Here is an 18,429-nt window from a genome sequence, read left to right on the forward strand (position 1 = left end):
TCCTTTACGATGGTAGAAGTAGTGACAATGTTCAGCAGCCTAAACAGGACAAAGTGTCACAACAGTGCAGTTGCTTAATGCTGTCTTGTTCACATTTCTGTTTGAATGCTACACAGAAAGTAGTTCCTTGACTATGTATAAAAGGTCTTGACATTTCTTGCACTAACTAATAAGGACCATCACCAAACTAGGTGTGAATCTGACAAGCTCCTCAGAACAATATCTTTTCCACTCTTGTTTAGGCTGATACAGTGAAGATTATCCATATGCTTTGTGTAGCACAGAATATCGTGGTGTGGATAATTTAGATCATGGAACCAAGTTTAGAAAAATAGTGTAATGCCTTTTCCTGTAATGCTATGAAGAATAATTGAATGAGAAAATGACATTATCACAATGGATTCTGTTAATAGAGTTAAGTTCACAAATGTAATCTACATAACTCCACAATGTCGTATGGTATCATAATTTGGGGTAATTCAAACAAAAGATTTCAGACACCTAATGCATGTAATAAGCACTATTTGTGGTGTGAATTCATGAACATAATGCAAAACCCTATTCAAGGAACTGGGTGTACTACTTACTGCTTCTCAGTATATTTATTCCTTAATGACATTTGTTGTGGTTCATGGTGTGGGTTCCTGTAGTCATGTCCTAGTCCATGAACAACGGGCAATGTATGAGTGGCCAAGTAAGTGGTACCGACAGTTGGGATACCAGTTACTTTGGAATAAGGCTGGGCATCTAGGACATAATCTGAGTCGTGGACACCTTTGTGCTCATACGGCAAAGACTACCAAATCCACCGGTTAGTCCCTCAGCCATCAGGGGTAAAACCCAATGGGACTCGGCGCAAGTAAGGCTAGCAACCTGCTTCCCTGGTACTTTAAATATGATGCTGGCAACAATCAGAGCAAAATGCCTCGGACCTTTGGAGGTGACAGAGTCCCACCTCTAACTGACAAACCAGGGACTCCTAAGATACGACTTGGCAAACAAATGGTAATGAGATGGGGAGCTATTAATATCAATGGAGGCTACTCTGGGAAGAAGGTAGAGCTGGCAGAGGCTGCAAGTAAGATGGGGCTGGACGTCTTAGCTGTTAGTGACATTCGGGTAAGGGGTGAGAAAGAGGAGGAAGTGGGAGAATACAAGGTCTACCTGTCAGGAGTCAAAGCAGGAATAGCACAATGGGGTGTAGGCCTTTACATCAGGAAAGAAATGGAACCCAGCGTAGTTGCAGTAAGGTATGTAAACAAACGACTGATGTGGATAGATTTGACAGTGTTTAGCAAGAAAATTAGGATTGTGTCAGTATATTCTCATTGTGAAGGGACAGATCAAGATAAGATGGATAGTTTTTATGAGGCAATCAGTGAAGAGTAAAGGACAAGGACAGTGTTCTGCTCATGGGTGATTTAAACGCCAGGATTGGAAATCGAACAGAAGGATATGAAAAGGTTATGGGTAAATTTGGAGAGTATATGGAGGCCAACAGGAACGGGAAACAACTCTTGGCTTTCTGTGCCTGTATGAGCTTAGTAATCACAAACTCCTTTTTTAAACATAAGAACATTCACCGGTATACTTGGGGAGGCAGGGGAACCAGATCTGTAATTGACTATATAATAACAGATCAGGAATTCAGGAAGGCTGTGAGGGACACACGTGTATTTAGGGGATTCTTTGATGACACTGATTATTATTTAATCTGCAGTGAAATTGGGATTGTGAGGCCGGAAGTGCAGGAGGATAAGAGTGGAGAAACTTCAGGATAAGGAAATCAGGCACACGTACATAACAGTGATATCAGAAAGGTACCAGTTAGTTGAATGTAGTCAATTACAGTCATTGGAAAAGGAATGGACAAGGTACAGGGACACAGTACTAGAAGCGGCTAAAGAATGTCTTGGAACAGTAGTGTGTAAAAGTAGGATGAAGCAAACAGCTTGGTGGAATGACACAGTCAAGGCAGCCTGTAAAAGGAAAAAGAAGGGGTATCAAAAATGGCTACATACTAGAACTCAGGTAGACAGAGAAAGTTTCGTTGAAGAAAGAAACAAAGCCAAACAGATAATTGCAGGCATCCAAGCAGAAATCTTGGGAAGACTTTGGAAACAGGTTGGTGACTATGGGTCCAGCTTCTGGAAAACCATTATGGAGTGTAATTAGCAGTCTTCGAAAGGGAGGTAAGAAGGGAATGACAAGTATTTTGGACAGGCCAGGAAAACTGCTGGTGAATCCTGTGGATGCCTTGGGCAGATGGAGGGAATATTTTGAAGAGTTGCTCAATGTAGGTGAAAATGCAATCACTAATGTTTCAGATTTCGAATGGGATAGGAATGATGATGGAAATAGGATCACATTTGAGGAAGTGGAGAAAATGGTCAATAGATTGCAGTGCAATAAAGCAGCTGGGGTGGATGAAATTAAGTCGGAACTCATCAAATACAGTGGAATGTCAAGTCTTAAATGGCTACACAGGATAATTGAAATGGCCTGGGAGTCGGGAAAGGTTCCATCAGACTGGACAAAAGCAGTAATCACACCAATCTTTAAACATGGAAACAGAAAAGATTGTAACAACTACAGAGGTATCTATTTAATCAGTGTTGTGGGTAAAATCTTCTCAGGTATTGTTGAAAGGAAAGTGCGAATATTAGTTAAGGACCAATTGGAAGAAAATCAGTGTGGGTTTAGGCCTCTTGGAAGGTTGTCAGGACCAGACCTTTAGCTTACGGCAAATAATGGAGAAGTGTTATGAGTGGAACAGGGAATTGTATCTACGCTTTATAGATGTAGAAAACACATATGACTGGGTTCCTAGGAGGAAGTTATTGTCTGTTCTACGAGATTATGGAATAGGAGGCAAACTTTTGCAAGCAATTAAAGGTCTTTACATGGATAGTCAGGCAGCAGTTAGAGTTTATGGTAAATTGAGTTCATGGTTCAGAGTAGTTTCAGGGGTAAGACAAGGCTGCAACATGTCTCCACTGTTGTTCATATTATTTATGGATCATATGTTGAAAACAATAGACTGGCTGGGTGAGATTAAGATATGTGAACACAAAATAAGCAGTCTTGCATATGAGAATGACTTAGTTGTGATGGCAGATTCGACTGAAAGTTTGCAAAGTAATATTTCAGAGCTAGATCAGAAATGTAAGGACTATGGTATGAAGATTAGCATCTCCAAAACGAAAGTAATGTCAGTGGGAAAGAGATATAAACGGATTGAGTGCCAAATAGGAGGAACAAAGCTAGAACAGGTGAACGGTTTCAAGTACTTAGGATGCATATTCTCACAGGATGGCAACATAGTGAAAGAACTGGAAGCGAGGTGTAGCAAAGCTAATGCAATGAGCGCTCAGCTACGATCTACTCTCTTCTGCAAGAAGGAAGTCAGTACCAAGACTAAGTTATCTGTGCACCGTTCAATCTTTCGACCAACTTTGTTGTATGGGAGCGAAACGTTGGTGGTTTCAGGTTACCTTATCAACGAGGTTGAGGTCACGGATATGAAAGTAGCTAGGATGATTGCAGGTACTAGTAGATGGGAACAATGGAAGGAGGGTGGCCACAATGAGGAAATCAAAGAAAAACTGGGAATGAACTCTATAGATGTAGCAGTCAGGGGGAACAGGCTTAGATGGTGGGGTCATGTTACACGCATGGGAGAAGAAAGGTTACCCAAGAGACTCGTGGGTTCAGCAGTAGAGGGTAGGAGGAGTCGGGGCAGACCAAGGAGAAGGTACCTGGATTAGGTTAAGAATGATTTTGAAGTAATAGGTTTAACATCAGAAGAGGCACCAATGTTAGCACTGAATAGGGGATCATGGAGGAATTTTATAAGGGGGGCTATGCTCCAGACGGAACGCTGAAAGGCATAATCATCTTAAATGATGATGATGATGAATGACATTTGTTGTAAACTGTATATCCCTTTTGGCAACACACAGTTCAGTTCACAAAATCAATACTGCGAACAACAACAATCTAGATAAAAATTTAAAGAAACTCACTTTAGTCCAAAATTGACCCACTATCCAGAAACATACATTTTCAACAACTTGCCAGAAATCATAAATAGTTTAGCTATAACTAAAGTTTATTTTAGGAGGCAACTCAAAGACTTACTTGTAGCTAGCTTCTCCTACTCCTCTGACATGCATTATTACTGTTATTACTATTGCTGTATTTTTGATTAAGCAATCTGCCTTCAGGCCACAAGTGGCCCATTGGGACCATCTGACCACCGTGCCATCCTTAGCTGAGGATGCAGATAAGTGGGGTGTATGGTCGGCACACCGCTTTCCCGGTCATTATGATGGTTTTGTTTGACTGGAGCCACTACTATTAGGTTGAATAGCTCGTCAATTGGCATGATGAGGCCGAGTGCATCCCGAAAAATGGCAACCGTGCATGCCGGCCCAGATGGTCATTCATCCAAGTGCCAGCCACACCCGACAGCACTTAACTTCGGTGATCTGACAGGAACCAGTGTATCCACTGCGGCAAGGCTATTGCCACGTATTTTTGATTAATATCACACAAAGTAAAAAAAAAGGTCATGTTCCACATGCACGAGAATCTCCTCAATATGGATCCATGGAAACAGAGTTCACCTAATCTAATCTACATTTGCACACCACAGTCACAACACTGTGTGTGGAGGAAAGTACATAGTATACCTGAATTTCATCTCCCTTTCATATTCTATTTGCAGATGGTAAATGCATAAACCCAAATTTCTTTAATCTCTGCAAACTGGACACACTGCAAATTTTAAGAGCACAACTTTCTGTGATACACAGTGTCTGACTTGTAGCATATCCCATAAGAATTCAATGAAAATTTCTGTGACATGCTTGCTCTGAAGAAACAAAGTTGTGATAAACTGTGCAATTATTCTTTAAATCTACTTCATCTCTTCTATGAATCCATCTATGCACACCCATTTATGTGCAGTATGTTACATTTATTTATCTTGAGGGTCAGCTGCCAATATGTGTGCCATACACTCATCATCTATAAGTCTTTCATAATATTGTATTCATTTTGTACTAATGTTATCTCCCTAGGCATAGTAGTATCATCTGTGAACAGTCACATTCTGCCAGACACTTATTAGGTGACAATGCCGTACTGTAGAAAAGCTGGAGAAAAAATAACACCACAGTATCATTCGACATATCACAACCTACAATATTCTGCATTTCATTAAAGAACAGAGCAAGCTAGGTACAACAGAACGGGTGATTGGAGAATCTGTTTTGATCCCTACAGAGGGAATTTTCAATTAAAAAAGAGTCATCAAATGTGAGTAAAAAATATGTTTATTAATTTTACAACCAATTGAAGCCAGTGAGATAGATCTGTTGTTTTGCACATCTGTCTTATAAATTTTATTACAAATTAGATTGACTATGATTTTGTTATCACATGGAAAACAATTTGCAATCACATCGAAAACAATGTTGTTCTAATGATCTAGGATAAATATTTGCTAGAAAAGGATAAGTTCTTCAGCAGATTTGACACAGAATATAATAAATATACCTCTGAATCCAGAGGCCTTCCATCCATTAACCAACATCAGTTGATTTCATCTTCGCAATCACTTATTTCCAAAACCCTTTATTCATCACAGTCACTGTGTTCAACACCCACAAGGAATAAAAAGACTTATTTCTACAGCTGTGATTTTGGCATCCACAAGATGAATGAAAGTTTGAACTATGTTGTAATCTTTAATGAAGTAATTTTTGGAAAAAAATAGTATTTGTACTTTAATTTCATCGTCTTCTGTTTTGACGTCTCCATGATAAATAACCAGCTGGACAAACTTGCTACACAGAAACGAACCAGTACTGCATTGCACAACAGTCATATTTACGTAAAACACAACTGCATATGACATTCAAAACAAAAATTTTCTAAGAAATTTGTAAATGTTCTTTACTAGATTGCAACCCTTCCCTCACAGCTGCAGATCATACTGACTTTGATCACGCAGTTTGAGCTGTTGCCTATCACTAAGGGGGACCAGACATGGGGATCCAAACAATGTCCAGCACATCCCAAGTGTTCCTCAACTGGTCCACTACTGCGGCTGCTCTGGTTACTACTGGCACTGAAGTTGACCCCTCACCCATGATCGAGTAGGAGGTTCTTCCAAAGGCGACATGCAGTGAAAGACTTTCTGATGTGCCAATTGAAAGACTTGCTGGTTCATATGACAAACAGATTTCAGGCACTGTCTGTAACTGACACAGATCCGGAGCCAGATACAATTGTTTGTCCTGGTTCAGAGGAAGCTGCTTGGCTTGCAATATCCGGGTGGGATTACTAGTAGCTGAGAACTCCTATGTTACACCCATAATGGGGCTTTGTGCACTCTGTGCGCATGCTGGGGTTGGGAGTCATTCCAGATGTCGAAAAGGTCTTTCCACTGACATGAAGATCACAGGGTGCAGCCAACTGCAGGTGGTGCCTCATGTTGATCTTAATGGGGTGTGTCACTTTGGTTACAAGAAATAGTTTGTGGCGGCTATCTGTATCAGTAAAGACTGCCAGTTTAGCTTGCAAGATGAAGACATGCTCACCATCTGTAGCATTATTGTGGACCTTTGGTATGGAGCTGTGTGGAGGATATGAATGAGAGGCTCAGGTAGGTATGTGACAATTTTGGCAGTAGATTCTTTTGATTTTGCCATAGTGTGGTAGTGTATTGTGTTCCACTTCAATACATCAGAGGTCCGTTACACCCAGTTGGTTGCTATAAGGGCAGCGGGTGCTGTCTGGAGTGGACTGGGTAGTTTTTTAGGATACGCAGTCTTGGGGAAAGAACAAAAAGCGTTTCAGTCTTGAAGGTTTCAGGTCAAACAAAGGACAAGGCTAGACCTAGTAACTGCAAATATTATAGTTGCAAACTGTTGTAGCTGTGTTGGAAAAGACCCAGAGTTCCAAATACTAACAGAAAGTACTTAAGTTCAAATCATTACAGGTACTAAAAGCTGGCTACAGCAGGAGATAAGCTCAGCTGAAATTTTTACAAAGGACCTAACAGTATTCAGAAAGAATAGATTAAATATGGTTGCTGGTGGCATTTTTGTCGCTGTTAGAAACAGGTTATCTCGAATCTAAGCCGCACTTTTTTTTCCGGTTTTTGTAATCCAAAAAAACGCCTGCGGCTTAGAATCGAGTGCAAAGTAAGCGGAAGTTCTGAAAAATGTTGGTAGGTGCCGCCACAACTGATTTCTGCCATCGAATATATGTAGCACTACAACAGGCATGTTTTGAGGGCACAAAGATAAATACTGGCGCCAAAACCTCTTCGTCAGTAAAGAAATAAAAAAAATTAAAAAAAAAGGCGGAATTCGAGCTTTTTTTCTCCGCCCCGAGTTTTGACCACTGCACTTTCATGCATTATCCAACAAAGTAAATAGAAGTTTCGTATTGTTCATCTTCTAGCAGCATTTCAATGTACTACGAAAATCCGACTGGCAAGACCGTTTGGGATGTTTGTCAATATGGGAAACTCTACGTCCTGAAATTTTTCCCACCTGTGAGAAGAGATGGTTGCTACTAGGAACTTTTATGAATTGTGAATCACATGCACTATTCTCTCCACCATAAGAATAATACGAATGTAAACATTTTGCCATGTATTCTTTCGTGTTTGCTGCTGTCTCATTTAAATCCTGTTTGCCTAATAAACTCCTAAACTAGAGCGAGACAACAGCAAACGCGTAAGAATACACATATCATGTCATGTTTAAATTCGTATTATTTAATGCCTAATAGTGATACAGTCAGAAATGAAGCACGGCAATTGACTAAATTTTTAAATCTAAGATGACTCTAATTTTTGTGCAGATTATAATGTACTAAAGAGGTATCTGCAAAGATTTTCATACAGAGAAAGCTGTTCGCTAAACTCTCAATCAGAACATCTTCCATCATATGCAGTCTATTATTTGGTTCTTGTTGATCATTATCAAAGAAAGCAGCAGTGTAAGTAACTGCACACAAGAGCAAGCCATGTCGCGAGCGGCGACAGGCTGTAAACACTCATCATCAGAATGTGACAAACAATGCATGACACAGTACAGTAATGCATTTTCAGCTTAGAGTGACGTAAACACATAACAGCAATTATCAGATCAAAGAAAAATAAGCAATCAATTCAAATCAGACAAAGCACGTGAAAAAGGAAGGGTACCCGTATAAAGACGGACAGAGTGCCTGATGCATAGCAATGGCTACCTGGTAAAGCTTAACTGCTAAGCTTATGGCTCGAACCAAACTACTGTAGCTCTATCATCATTCATTCGACCTAAATGGTGTCTCGTATTATAATGGACCAACTATGTTTCGATTTGGAGGTGCGGCCTAAAACTTTTATCTCCCCTTGAATCTCGAGTCTCAAATTTAGGTACGGCTTAGATTCGGGGAATTTTTTTTCCCTTGATTTCGAGTCACATTTTTCAGGTGCAGCTTAGATTCGAGTGCGGCTTAGATTCAAGTAAATACGGTAGTATGGTCCGAGATTGTACTAGACAGCTGTAATAAATTAATAATTGGTTTCTTTTACTGACTGCAACTCAGGTAATACAGCTGCTGAAAGATTTAAAGGAAACTGGAGTATCATGTCAAATAGGGATGCCACTGATACAGTTATAGCTGGAGGTGACTTCAATTTACCCTCAATATGTTGGCAAAAATAAATGTTCAAATCTGATGGTTGGCATAAACCTTTGTTCAAAAATGTACTAAATGATTTCTCCAAAAATTACTTTGAGCAATTAGTTCAGGTGCCGACCTTAAATGGAATTGGTTGTGAAACCATACTTATCCTGTCAGCAACAGGTAATAATGGCAAACAGGGAGCATCAAGATGGACACAACAATAGTGACAATGATCTAGCAACATCCACAAAAAAAGGTGGGAGGGGGGTGCGAGTAAAATTTATCTATTTTAAAAAGCAGATGAAAATTCAGTAAAGGTCTTTCTAAGAGACAGTCTCCATTCTTCCTCCTGAACTAACTGTGTAGGCATTGACCATATGTGGCTTGAATTTCAGGAAAGAGTATCGAATGCAACTGAGAGATTTTTACCAAATAAATTAATAAGAGATGCAACTGATATCCACGGCACACGAAACAGGTCAGTACACTGTTGCAGAAGAAGAAGAAGAAGAAGAAGAAGAAGAAGAAGAAGAAGAAAGGAAAACAGGGCAGAAATTCCAAAGAGATTCTGGTCATATATAAAGTACACCAGCAGCAAGACACAATCAATTAAAAAAAAAATAAATAAATAAATAAAATAACTTCACTGTACGATAGCAATAGCAATGTTACTAAATATGGTTTTCCAAAATTCATTCACCAAAGAAGATAAAGTAAACATTTAAGAACTTGACCAAGAACAGCTGCCAACACAAGTAACTTGGAAGTAGCAGTGAAGCAACTCAAGTCTTCTGGTCCAGACTCTACACCCAGTAGTTCCTCTTCAGAGTATGCTTATACAATAGCTCCATACTTAGCAATCATATAACACTGTTTGCTCAATGAAACATCTGTACCTAAAGACTGAAAAGTTGCACAACAACAAACAACAAAGGAAATAGGAGTAATGTACTGAATTACAGACCCATACAACTCCTGTTGATTTGCAGTATGGTTTCTGAACACTTACTGTGTTTGAATATTATGAATTAGCAAAAAAACTACTGACACACAGTCAGCACTGATTCAGAAAATGTAGCTTCTATGTAACATGACTAGCTTTTTATTCTCATAAATAATGAGTGCTATTGAAAGGGAATATCAAACTGATTCCATATTTCTAGATTTTCCGAAGGTTTGATACCATTGCTCACAAGCAGCTTCTAATCAAATTGTGTGTCTATGGAATATTTTTTCAGTTGTGCAACAGGATTTGTGATTTCCTCTCAGAAAATTCACAGTTAGTAATAACTGATGGAAATTCATCGAGTAAAAGAGAAGTAATATCTAGTGTTCACCAAGAGAGTGTTTAGGACCTGTGCTGTTCCTAATCTATGAGGGTGATTTGATAAGTTTGGTAAAAAGGCAAGGAAAAATGTTTGTTCTGTAAACAACTCACGTTATTTTTTGACATGGTCTCCTTTGCTATACGCTTGGTCCAAGGATCCTGCTGCTTTTTCACCCCATCAGAAAAATAAGTTTTGTCAGACTCTGCAAAATACTCATTGACTGAAAGTATCATTTCCTTAGTGGATGAAAATTTCTTCCTGGCAAGCCAAAGTTTCAAGTTAGGGAACGGGAGGAAGTCACCTGGGGCTAAGCTGCTGAATAGTTTGGTTGAGGAACCAATCCAAAGCTCAATTCATATACTTTAATCTTTGTTATCACTGATATGTGGAACGGTGCATTATCCTGGCAAAAGAGCTCTTTTTTGAGTGCCAACTTTGGCCTTCTTTCAGCCAAATAAGTTTCAAACATTCCAACAATGAAGCATAATAGGATCCAGTTACTAAGACGATTATTTCTTGGAACTCCCAAAAAACAGTGGTGATCATCTTATCAGCTGACAAAATGGTCTTTGCCTTTTTCAGTGCACTTCCACCAGGCTCTGTTCTCTGTTTTCATTGACGTTTTGACTCTGGCATGTAATGATGGATCCAGGTTTCATCAACAGTCACAAATTAGTGCAAAAAGCCTTGCAGATTGTGATTAATCACCAACAGACATTGTGCTGAAATGTTGTACCAGATGCGCGTTTGGTCGACTGTGAGTAATCATAGCGCCCACCTCACACGTATCTGGACACCTGGCTGAAAATAACCTACAAGTTCATGGTGTCCTTCATCAGTAATGCTGAAATTCAATATGGTGTTGGCCCACCCTTAGCCTTGATGACAGCTTCCATTCTCGCAGGCATATGTTCGATCAGGTGCTGGAAGGTTCCTTGGGGAATGGCATCCCATTCTTCACGAAGTGCTCCACTGTGGAGAGGTATCGATGTTGGTCGGTGAGGCCTGGCATGAAGTCGGTGTTCCGAAAAATCCCAAAGGTTTTCTATAGGATTCAGGTCAGGACTCTGTGCAAGCCAGTTCCTTACAGGGATGTTATTGTCGTGTAACCACTCCGCCACATGCCGTGCATTATGAACAGGTGCTCGAACGTGTTGAAAGATGCAATCCCAGAGTTGCTCTTCAACAGTGGGAAGCTAGAAGGTGCTTAAAACATCAATGTAGGCCTGTGCTGTGATAGTGCCATGCAAAATAACAAAGGGTGCAAGCCCCCTCCAAGAAAAATGCGACCACACCATAAAACCACCACCACCGAATTTTACTGTTGGCACTACACATGCTGGCAAATGACGTTCACCAGGCACTCGCCATACCCACGCCCTGCAATCGGATCACCACACTGTGTACTGTGATTCATCACTCCACACAACGCTTTTCCACTGTTCAATCATCCAATGTTTACACTCCTTACACCAAGTGAGGCATCGTTTGGCATTTACCGGAATGATGTGTGGCTTAAGATCGGCCACTTAACAATGAAATCCAAGTTTTCTCATCTCCCGCCTAACTGTCATAGTACTTGCAGTGGATCCTGATGCAGTTTGGAATTCATGGTGATGGTCTGAATAAATGTCTGCCTATTACACATTACAACTCTGTCAGCGGTCTCTGTCAGCCAACAGACGAGGTCGGCCTGTACGCTTATGTGCTGAACATGACTCTTCATGTTTCCACTTCACTATCACATCGGAAACAGAGGACCTAGTGATGTTTAGGAGTGTGGAAATCTCACGTTCAGACATATGACACAAGTGACATCCAATCAACTGACCATATTTGAAGTCCGTGAGTTCCATGGAGTGCCCCATTCTGCTCTCTCACAATGTCCAATGACTACAGAGGTTGCTGATATGGAGTAACTGGCAGTAGGTGGCAGCAAAATGCACCTAAAAAACATATGTTTTTGGGGTTGTCTGGATACTTTTGATCACATAGTGTAGCTTCTTCATAGCCAGCTCTCCATATTCGGCAGTCTTGCATTACCATATCATGGATTTTGTCAATGATTTCCTTTGTAGTGTCCTCAACTGGATGGCAAGAGTGCACTTCGTCTTTGGTGCTTGTCTGACCATCTTTAAATTCGTTAATTCAAATGGAAATGGTCTTCAATGATGGCACAGTCTCTATGTGAACTTCATCTCATTCTATTTTGATTTGTGTGGCAGTACAATTCATGAAATTAACATGGGTATAACAACAGCACAAAACCCAGTTTTCCCATTTTCAATTGCAGTCAACACGCAGTCCAATTCAAATGGCTGCCAACAACGAACTGTAGGCTGCAATTTTTTAAAGTTGTTTATACAATCATTGGAATAATTAAGCTTATCAATCATGAAGGCACAACAAAAATGTTCCATTATTTCACGGAAATTTACCAGGTTTATCAAATAAATCTCATATATAAATAATTCAGGAGATAATCTGAACAAACTTCTTAGATTGCTTGCAGATGATTCTGACATTTACCATCTCATAATGACATCAGAAGACCAAAACCAACTGTAAAATGATTTAGACAAGACATGAGTAAGATGCAAAAAACAGCAATTGACTCTAAATAATGAAAAGTGTGACGTCAACCACATGGGTACTAAAAGGACTCTCTTAAATTTTAGTTACATGATAAATCAGACAAATCTAAATGCTATCAATTCAACTAAATACCAAGAGATTACATTTATAAACAACACACATTTGAATTATCACCTAGATAATGTTGTGAGTAAGGTGAACCAAAGACTGTTTTACTACCAGAACACATAGAAGTGATATGAAATCCACTAATGAGACTGCCTACACTACTCTTGTTTGTCCTCTACTAGAGTATTGTTGTACAGTATGGGATCCTTACCAGATAGGACTGATGGAGGACATTGGAAAAGTTTAAAAAAGGGCAGCTTGTTTCCTACTATCACAAAATAGGGGCAAGAGTGTCACAAGCATGAAACATGATTTAGAGTGGCAATAATTAAAATAAGTTCGTTTTCTGTTGTGGCAAGATCTTTTCATGAAATTTCAATCTCAAACTTTCACCTCTCCTCCGAATGTGAAAATATCATGTTGATGCCCAGTTATAAAAGAAGAAAGGAGCATAATAATAAAATATACAATATGTGCTCAGAAGTACCTGGACAACCCCAAAAATATACATTTTTCATATTAGGTGCATTGTGCTGCCACCTACTGCCAGGTACTCCATATCAGTGACCTCAGTAGCATTAGACATCGTGAGAGAGCAGATGGGGCGCTTTGCGGAACTCACGAACCTCGAACGTGATCAGGTGATTGGGTGCCAATTGTATCATACGTTTGTATGCAAGATTTTCACACTCCTAAACATCCCTAGGTCCACCGTTTCCGATGTGATAGTGAAGTGGAAACATAAAGGGACAAGTAGAGCACAAAAGCATACATGCCGACCTCGTCTGTTGGGCGACAGACACCACCAACAGTTGAAGAGGGTCGTAATGTGTAATAGGCAGACATCTATCCAGACCATCACACAGGAATTCCAAACTGCATCAGGACCCACTGCAAGTACTATGACAGTTAGGCGGGAGGTGAGAAAACTTGGATTTCGTTGTCGAGCAGCTGCTCATAAACCACACATCATGCCGATAAACATCAAACAACGCCTCGCTTGGTATAAGGAGCGTAAATATTGAACTATTGAACAATGGAAAAACTGTGTGTGGAGTGATGAATCATGGTACAAAATGTGGCAATCCGATGGCAGGGTGTGCGTATGGCGACACTGGTGAACATCATCTGCCAGTGTGTGTAGTGCCAACAGTAAAATTCAGAGGCGGTGGTGTTATGGAGTGGTTGTGTTTTTCATGGAGGCAGCTTGCACCCCATCACATCACGGGACTATATTAATGTTTTAAGTACATTCTTGCTTCCCACTGTTGAAGCGCAATTTGGGGATGGCGACTGATTCTTTCAACACAATGGAGTACCTGTTCATAATGCATGGCCTGTGGTGGAGTGGTTGCACAACAACAGCATCCCTCTAATGGACTGGCCTGCACAGAGTCCTGACCTGAATCCTATGGAACATATTTGGGATGTTTTGGAATGTCGACTTCATACCAAGCCTCACCAAGCAACATCGATACCTATCCTCAGTGCAATACTCCATGAAGAATGGGCTGCTATTCCCCAAGCAACCTTCCAGCACCTTATTGAACATATGCCTGTGAGAGTGGAAGCTGTCATCAAGGCTAAGGGTCAGCCAACGCCACACTGAATTCCAGCATTACCGATGGAGGTTGCCACGAACTTGTAAGTCATTTTCAGCCACGTGTCAAGCTACTTTTGATCAAACAGTGTATCAGAGCATGCACGGAAAGATTTAAGAGTTTCTTTTTCCCACGTGCTGTTCCAAAGTGGAACTGTAGATAAATAGTATGAAAGTTGTTCAATGAACCATCTGCGAAGCACATAAGTATGAGCTGCGTAGTAGTCACATAGATGTATACTAAAAATACCTATTTCAACAATTTAGCTTACTGTAGTATGTTTAGTTAAGATACAGCATACAGTTTAGTTATTAATTTCGTTTGCAACTTCTAAAACTTATGTATAAGAAAGAAGAAGAGAGACTTAGGCATTTAGAGAGTGTTTGTGTATATGCTTTGACTCTAACACATTAATTTGTCAATAGGTACACTTCAGTTTTGTTTCAATGATTCAATTAGAAAATGCTTTGCTGGTAGTTACACTGTAAACTTGCAAAAGACCAATAAATAAAAGTTATGTTTTAACTTTGCTAATATCATTGTTTATTGGTAGGCCACAATTTTGCAATACCATACTTATCTTATCTTCATAAATTTATTCTTACCACCACATGTGATGAAATGAAGATCTTAAAAAAAAACCTATGTCATTAATTAAACTTAGTGAAATAACATGCTACGTCAAACTGAAAACTTACGTATGTATCTGTGTTTGTTCAAGGATAAGCCGCTCAATGCTTTCTTTGATGATGAACACTGAAGCCAGTTGTGCCAAAACAGTGCTTCCAAAAACAGCAAGTACCTCAAATCTCTCATATCCAAAACTGTACAATGGAGACGGTTTTTGTTTCTTTACCCAAACTGAAAGAATGCATATTATCAAGCTGCAATGGAAGAAAGAAACAGAAATCAGTTTTATAAAAATATCAATTATTATTATTATTTTTGCTACTGCAATTGAAGAGATAACATCATTGCTACATATTAATATTAGCAGGTACCAGTTGTCTAAATGTTTCATACTATCTAAATAAATTAAATTCATGTTTGTGACGATCAAAATTATAAGTAAATTAACTTGTACATTATACAAGTTAAATTGTTGATTTATTGTACAAGAGACTCCTCAACATTACATAGTGCCAACTTTTTGGTTCATGGTATTGTGGTGTTGTGCAATCTACCTGTAACACATTATTTAATATAGCACAGTACATGAAAACTGAATCACCAAATACGTAAAGTGTGCGTGCACCCACACACACGTGCACGCATGCCCACACATGCGCGCGCGTACACACACACACACACACACACACACACACACACACACACACACACAAGTGTTTGATTTGTGACAGTATACCCCCAGTTCCCAGTACCTGTACCTCTGATTCAAAAAAAGTCGGAATTATAGATTTCGACATCTGGTACAACAGAACTTCACTTACTGTCACTACAAATGTTATATTCACACTTTTAAGAAGTCTAAATTTCAAAAGAAGCTCCTGGAAGGTCACAGTACCAGAACCTCTCTTTTAAAAAATCAAGCATACTATACACAAACCCTTTCGCTGCTACAGACTACCTCTTAGGATTCTGTGCTGAGGCTGCTTTCATTGTGCGTGTACTTCTCACTAAATGCTGGTGCCTGTGCTGATGGATAGCATTCCGGCCGATATGAAATACCTATCATACCATTATACAAAAATTAGTAGGTGAAAAAAATTGATTTTTGCACAATCTGATGTCTTTGCTCCATAAAAAACTGAATTTCTTTTTATTATTCATCATATTTACTATGCTGCATCAAATTAAATAAAATAGTGCATGAAATTTTAAGGAGTTAACAGAGGTAGAAATAGGTAGCATAAATTTTGCATATGGTTGATTTTAGCTTGTACATTGCAGTATATGAAACAATGGTAAGATAACAAAATTTTATTTAAAATTGCTAGCAGAATGATATTTCGTACTTGAGTTATTGGGTTTTATATCCAAGAGGACCAACAGGTGCGACATTCCCAGTTCCATCCATGAAGACTCACTGCCTGCTATGAAATACTTACCAACTGTCTTTAAGAAAACTGTAAGGTGAAATTAAAAAAAAAAAAAAATGATTTTCGCTCATCTTGCAGTCTGATACCTTTGTTGACTGAATTTCTTTTCATTATATGCCATAGTTACTATGCTGCATTAAATAAAACAAAACATTGCGCGAAATTTTGAAGGCACGAAGGCGGAGACAGGATTGGACAAAACTGTTGTATGAAGGGTGCATAAGGTTACTTCAGATAGAAGCCATTACCTGAGATTGAGGCCAGGACGATTATGTGAGCGGAAAGTGCAATGTAAGGGTAACTCCCATCTGTGTAGTTCAGAGAAGGTGGTGGTGGTGGAAGGAAGGACCCATATGGCTCAGGTTCCTTCCCATCCATTTGAAGTTGCCACATCACCTTCAGCGGGTGCTGTCACCCACCCCACAGCCCTTTCCCTGTCTCCCTCTCCCTCCACCCACACCACCTGACACTAGCACCACAACAACCCATCCTCCTGCCACAAAAGAGCACTGACACTGTCAGTCTTGCTGGCACCATGTAAGGGCATAGGCATGTGTGGGAGTGTATGTGTGTTTATTTTGCTCTAGCTCGTCAAAGGATAAAATCGGAAAGCTAGCATGTTTTCTTAGTTTTATACCGACCGGGTGATAAAGTCAGTATAAATTTGAAAACTGAATAAATCGTGGAATAATGTATATAGAAAGGTACAAATTGACACACATGCCTGGAATGACATGGGGTTTTATTAGAACCAAAAAATACAAAAGTTCAAAAAATGTCCGATAGATGGTGCTTCATCTGATCAGACTAGCAACAATTAGCGTAACAAAGTAAGACAAAGCAAAGATGATGTTCTTTACAGGAAATGCTCAATATGTCCACCATCATTCCTCAACAATAGCTGTAGTCAAGGAATAATGTTGTGAACAGCACTGTAAAGCATGTCAGGAGTTATGGTGAGGCATTGGCGTCAGATGTTGTCTTTCAGCGTACCTGGAGATGTCGGTCGATCACGATACACTTGCGACGTCAGGTAACCCCAAAGCCAATAATCGCACGGACTGAGGTCTGGGGACCTGGGAGGCCAAGCATGACGAAAGTGGTGGTTGAGAACACGATCATCACCAAATGTGTGCACGAGAGACCTTTCAAGCATTTAGCAATATGGCGTGGAGTGCCATCCTGCATTTTGGTTCTAATAAAACGCCATGTCATTCCAAGCGTGTCTGTCAGTTTTTACCTCTCTATCTACATGATTCCGTGGTTTATTAAGTTTTCAAATTTATACTTACTTTTTGATCACCTGGTACGTGCCTATCAGCAACTCAATGCTTCAGCTTTTTGGTGAGTGGGTTACTTTAATCCTAAAGCAAGTAGGATGTACGAAGAGCCCATAGACATTCAAAAGCACAAAAACAATTTCAACAGAAAAGAAGCTGTGGGCTATAGTACTAAATAAAACAGACAGCAGCAACTATTCTCTTTCCATGGCATATGGCAGCATGACTCTGTGATCTTAGGCAGCAGTCTGATGACATCATGAACCAATCATTGCATGGATGGATATGAAGAGTTTGGCTTGCTGGGCTTCTTTGAGTCTGTAACACTTTTCTGAGTCATTAAAACCTCCGATGATGTCTCCAGCATTGGAAGACAAAATGTCAGGCAATTAATTATGCCTTGGGCCACGGGCCCTATGCTCATAAAACATATACCACCAATAACGTAAATGCCAGCTGTGACAGCCTCCATTCTATGGTTATAGCTTTTACTTTTGTCCATGATAGGTACAACGTCTTCTTGTTAAAATCATAGCTCTGATGATGAAAGCTTGCTTCTTTAAAACATATCAATTTCATTTTAATTTTATCCATATTTCGCAAACGCTCAGTACAATGGAGAGGAAAAAAAAAGAGCTTTCAGTTACAACTTGTTTTGTTTTCTTAAGTACACAATGCATTTTGGACCCTGTGGGTCCAACATCTGATGTAATTCATCTTAATACATGCTTTATTTTTTTTCTCTTGCATGAGGTGAAATGCA

The 18,429-nt window shown here is 39.7% G+C and overlaps 1 protein-coding gene across 12 annotated transcripts in view; it reads right to left on the minus strand.

The window, feature by feature from the left end:
• LOC126278659 (zinc transporter 6-A-like) overlaps nt 1–18,429 on the minus strand; it is a 471,888-nt gene that overhangs the window by 50,631 nt on the left and 402,828 nt on the right. For 5 of the 12 annotated variants that reach the window (XM_049978881.1, XM_049978875.1, XM_049978874.1 and 2 more), the window contains exon 4: nt 15,025–15,210. The exons of the other annotated variants lie outside the window; for them this stretch is intronic. In XM_049978881.1, the coding sequence (XP_049834838.1) occupies nt 15,025–15,210 (186 nt within the window). The remainder of the gene's footprint in view (nt 1–15,024; nt 15,211–18,429) is intronic. 12 annotated transcript variants of the gene reach the window in all.

The sequence above is a fragment of the Schistocerca gregaria genome, chromosome 6 (assembly GCF_023897955.1).
Source record: "Schistocerca gregaria isolate iqSchGreg1 chromosome 6, iqSchGreg1.2, whole genome shotgun sequence".
NCBI lineage: Eukaryota > Metazoa > Arthropoda > Insecta > Orthoptera > Acrididae > Schistocerca > Schistocerca gregaria.